This window comes from Cebus imitator, unplaced genomic scaffold (assembly GCF_001604975.1).
Source record: "Cebus imitator isolate Cc_AM_T3 unplaced genomic scaffold, Cebus_imitator-1.0 Scaffold497, whole genome shotgun sequence".
Taxonomy (NCBI): Eukaryota; Metazoa; Chordata; class Mammalia; order Primates; family Cebidae; genus Cebus; species Cebus imitator.
Window position 1 is genome coordinate 1329737 of NW_016107812.1, and position 4638 is coordinate 1334374.

Below are 4638 nucleotides of genomic sequence, written 5' to 3' on the forward strand. Positions count from 1 at the left end.
GGAGGAGCAAACACGGCTCATTTATTACAATGCAAAAGAGAGGACTTTCCTCCACAAATACAGAGTGCTGCTTCTCAGTTTCTATCAAGAGCAAGACAGTTGAAAATTGTATTCCTGAGAAGAAGCAAAAAAGTTATCAGTTTGCAAACAAGGGCAACAGGTGATTTCAACAAAAGATAAAAATCTTTTTTTTCCCCCAGAAATCAAAATTTCAAGTATTATTCCAGATGACACGGGAAACCTAGCACAGAAGGAAGCCAAGGTGCCCTTAGGCTCTGCAGGGTCTCAGAGGAAGGGCCCGGGCAGTATGAGGGAGCGGCGTGTCCTGGGACCTGTGCCCAGCCCCGGCTTGGGACCACGGTTGCTCACACATTAGCAAGGAGCCGGTAACCTGACGGCCACATCGAGGGTTAACAGTTTCAGACATTTGAAGGTTTTTTTTTTTTTTAATAAACAGAAGCATAAGCTTATTCTTTCAAATACCATACTATACCCAATTTTAGTCAATTTGTAAATTATAAATTATATTATTTGTGCTACAGTTTGTGACAATTAAATCTTATTAGAAGATAAGCACCAAACCTATTCAAATAAAAAATATATAAAATGCTGTGGTTTTCCCAGCAGCAGAATATTCTGTACATCCTGTAGGCTGTAAACTTACGCTCCCTTCCCCTGAACCAATGGTTTTGATAATGGTTCCCCTTTCTCCCTTGAAACTTTTCCTGAAAACAGATTTCTGCTTTAACTGTAATGACAGAAAAGGTACAGAAGAGCAAACCTGCACTGCCCCTCTCGGCGGGACGGCTGTGTGTGGCAGGAAGGGCTTAGTCTCTGCTGTTCATCCAAGGGCGAGCCCTGCCCTGTGCTCACCAGGAGGGCGGGTTGTGGCCCCCAGGGCTGTGAGGGAGGGTCTCACTCAGAGGGTGAAGCTCCACAGAAGAAAGAGTCACCCCAGAGTACCTGCTGGAGACCCTGCGCCCCTCAGGGGGCCGTGCAAATGCCCTGACATGTTTGTCTCTGTATTTTGAAAACGCGCTCTCTTCACCTCCAGTGCTGAAAGCTGCTCGGGGCCTCTGGATGCTTAGTTTTTGAACCTTGTCTGTTCACAGATATGATTGAATTTCCTGCAGGGAGAAAATGGCCAAATTACACAAGAGAGCACCAGAGACGCATTCTAATAAATTACACAAGAGAACATGAGAGAGGCATTCAAATAAACCCATGCTGAAACCATACACTGGAAGAGATCCTGAGAAAGAGCGTGTGGGTTTTTTATAGTATCAAAGAAACTAACCCCCAAAGGCAAACTTATTTTTCTTTTTAAAATTTTGAAACAGAAGTGAATATATCTGGTTGGGTGCAGTGGCTCATGCCTGTAATCCAGCACTTTGGGAGGCCGAGGCAGGCAGATCACTTGAGATCAGATGGAGACCAGCCTGGCCAACATGGTGAAACCGTCTCTCTACTAAAAATACAAAACTTAGCCAGGCTTGGTGGCAACTGCCTGTAATCCCAGCTACTCGGGAGGCTGAGGTAGGGTAATCGCTTGAACCCGGGAGGCAGCAGTTGCAGTGAGCCAAGATCATGCTACTGCACTCCAGCCAGGGAGACAGAAAGAGACTCCATCTCAAAAAAAAAAAAAAAAAAAAAAAGAAAAAAAAAAAAAAAAAAAAAAAAGTAGGCCAGGCACAGTGGGGTGTGCCTGCAGTCCCAGCTACTCCGGAGGCTGAGGTGGGAGGATCGCTTGAGCCCAGGAGTTCTGGGCTGTAGTGTGCTATGCCAATCAGGTGTCCGCAATAAGTTCAGCATCAATATGGTGACCTCCCAGGAGCGGGGGATCACCAGGTTGCCTATGGAAGGGTGAACCGGCCCAGGTCAGAAACAGAGCAGGTCAAAACTCCCATGCTGATCAGTAGTGGGATCACACCTGTGAATAGCCACTGCACTCCAGCCTGGGCAGCATGGCAAGACCCCATCTCTTAAAAAAAAAAAAAGTGTGAGGCCGAGCGTGGTGGCTCATGCCTGTAATCCCAGCACTTTGGGAGGCCGAGGCGGGTGGATCACGAGGTCAAGAGATCGAGACCATCCTGGTCAACATGGTGAAACCCCGTCTCTACTAAAAATACAAAAAATTAGCTGGGCATGGTGCCATGTGCCTGTAGTCCCAGCTACTCAGGAGGCTGAGGCAGGAGAATTGCTTGAACCCAGGAGGCGGAGGTTGCGGTGAGCCGAGATCGCGCGATTGCACTCCAGCCTGGGTAACAAGAGCGAAACTCCGTCTCCAAAAAAAAAAAAAAAAAAAAGTGTGAATATCTTAGGATCTTAGGTAACTTTCTTAGCGAAGAGAATAAAAGCTGTACTTCTCGGGCATCCCCGTGGCATCCGCTAATAGGGCTGAGGCAGACGCACCAAGCTGGATGGCCTGTGGCCACCTTCCCTCTCCACACCCGTGGGCAAGGAGGACCAGCGCGGCTCTGCTATCCTGATGCACACTTCTTTCGGAAAGTGTCTGCCAGTCAACAGTGAAATCATTTTTTGTAACAACATGGTCACTTCCATGTGCTGTTTGTGCTCAAGACAGAAAGCAACATTTTTATTCCACAAAATCCTTGAGAGGGAGGCGCCTTTATCTGAGTCCTCACAACACCCTTGTCCTGAGGGTCCCATCTCCATCAGTTTAATCTGAACTCCTTGGCCACAGGAGTGATTTACAGGATCACCTAACCTGAGAGACGCCTCCTGACCTACGCCTCCCAGGGCAATGCAGATGGCGCTGTGAGCCTCCTTTAGAGACCATGGAAAGACACCACGTGAGAGTGACAAGGTGACAGCGATCACAAATGCCTGCTCATGGCAGGGACGGAAACCCAGCTGCGCAGTGCTACATGAGGCGGGCCTGAGGCTTGGGATGAAGTTCTCAGTGACTGCAGCCTCTGATTTAGACACTGTGAAGCCTCAAACAATGGGTGTGCCCCAGATGCCTCAGGCGACACATCAAGCAACTCCAGCCAGGAAGACACAGAGGTGAAAGATGGGGGCAAAACCGCATGAAATGAAGGGATGAAGGATGAGCAAGATTTCTAAATGAAGATGCCAGTTCATAAAAGACGCAACTTGGCCGGGTGCGGTGGCTCACGCCTGTAATCCCAGCACCTTGGGAGGCAGAGGCTGGCAGTTCACAAGGTCAACAGATAGAGACCACCCTGACCAACATGGTGAATACAAAAATTAGCTGGGTGTGGTGGTGCACACCTGTAGTCCCAGCTACTCAGGAGGCTGAAGCAGGAGAATCACTTGAACCCAGGAGGCAGAGGTTGCAGTGAGCAGAGAGCATGCCACTGCACTCCAGCCTGGGTGACAGAGCAAGGCTCTGTCTCAAAAAAAAAACCAAAAAGGCACAACTTGACAGAAGCATAATGACCACATCAGCATGTTTATAAGCAGACAGTTAACTCATTCACTGCCCTGCAGCTGATGCCTACGCCCCCAGCTGCACTCACATGGCGTGGTGAGCCTTCACCTGAGTGCGGCAGTTACGGCCCCAGTAGCAGTCAGGACGGGATGTTACAGCCGCTGGAAAAAGAAAGGTTACGCATCTATTAGATGTATCGCACACACCCATTCAGCTAACAGAATTTCAGCAGAGATCCAAAAAGAGACGCTGCGGCTGTAACGTGCAGCCTCTGGTCTCTCTATAACTAGTTTCCTTGGACTGTTCTAAGACTTCAGGAAAGGAAACGCACGGTTAACTAAAAACCCAACTGAGGGTCAGGCAAGGTGGCTCACTCACCCCTGTAATGCCAGCACTTTGGGAGGCCAAGGTGAGCAGATCACTTGAGGTCAGGAGTTCAAGACTAGCCTGGCCAACATGGTGAAACCCCATCTCTACTAAAAATACAAAAAATTAGCCAGGTGTGGTGGTAGGCGCCTGTAATCCCAGCTACTCAGGAAACTGAGGCAGGAGAATCGCTTGAACCTGAGAGAGAGTAGTTACAGTGAGCCAAGGTCGTGCCACTGCATTCCAGCCTAGGGAATAAGAGCAAGAAACTCTGTCTCAAAAATAAGTAAATAACTAAAAATTAAAAAATTAAAGCCTAATTGAGGAAATGAAACTACCCCAGCTGTCTACTGGATGTCTTTACATATCTCTGTTTTAGAAACCCACGTTACACTCATGAGTAATCGCAAACAGACCTATGGCTTAAGACAACCAAGGCCCTCCATGGTCTGCCTGTCCTGTGGGCTCTGGACTGAGGCCGACTTCTGCTGAGAACACAGAGCATAGGGCAAACTGGGTGTCTGTTAAGAAGAGAGTGCAGGCAGGGCACGGGGGCTCACGCCTGTAATCCCAGCACTTTGGGAGGCCAAGGCAGGTGGATCTCCTAAGGTCAGGTGTTAGAGACCAGCGTGGCCAACATGGTGAAACCCCATCTCTACTAAAGATACAAAAAATTAGCCGGGCATGCTACCGGGTGCCTGTAATCCCAGCTACTTGGGGGGCCGAGGCAGGAAAATTGTTGGAACCCACGAGGCGGAGGGTGCAGTGCGTCAAGACTGCGCCGAGGTGGGTGGATCACAAGGTCAAGAGATCGAGACCATCCTGGTCAACATGGTGAAACCCCGTCTCTACTAAAA

The 4638-nt window shown here is 49.0% G+C and overlaps 1 protein-coding gene across 1 annotated transcript in view; it reads right to left on the reverse strand.

Annotated features, from left to right (window-relative positions):
• The window catches only part of CHFR (checkpoint with forkhead and ring finger domains), a 45905-nt gene continuing 41267 nt past the window's right edge, over nucleotides 1–4638 (reverse strand). The window contains exons 14-15 of the mRNA XM_037733194.1: nucleotides 3504–3616; nucleotides 1–1127 (exon numbers count right to left, since the gene is read on the reverse strand). Of these exons, the coding sequence (XP_037589122.1) occupies nucleotides 1085–1127; nucleotides 3504–3616 (156 nt within the window). The 3' untranslated portion in view covers nucleotides 1–1084. The remainder of the gene's footprint in view (nucleotides 1128–3503; nucleotides 3617–4638) is intronic.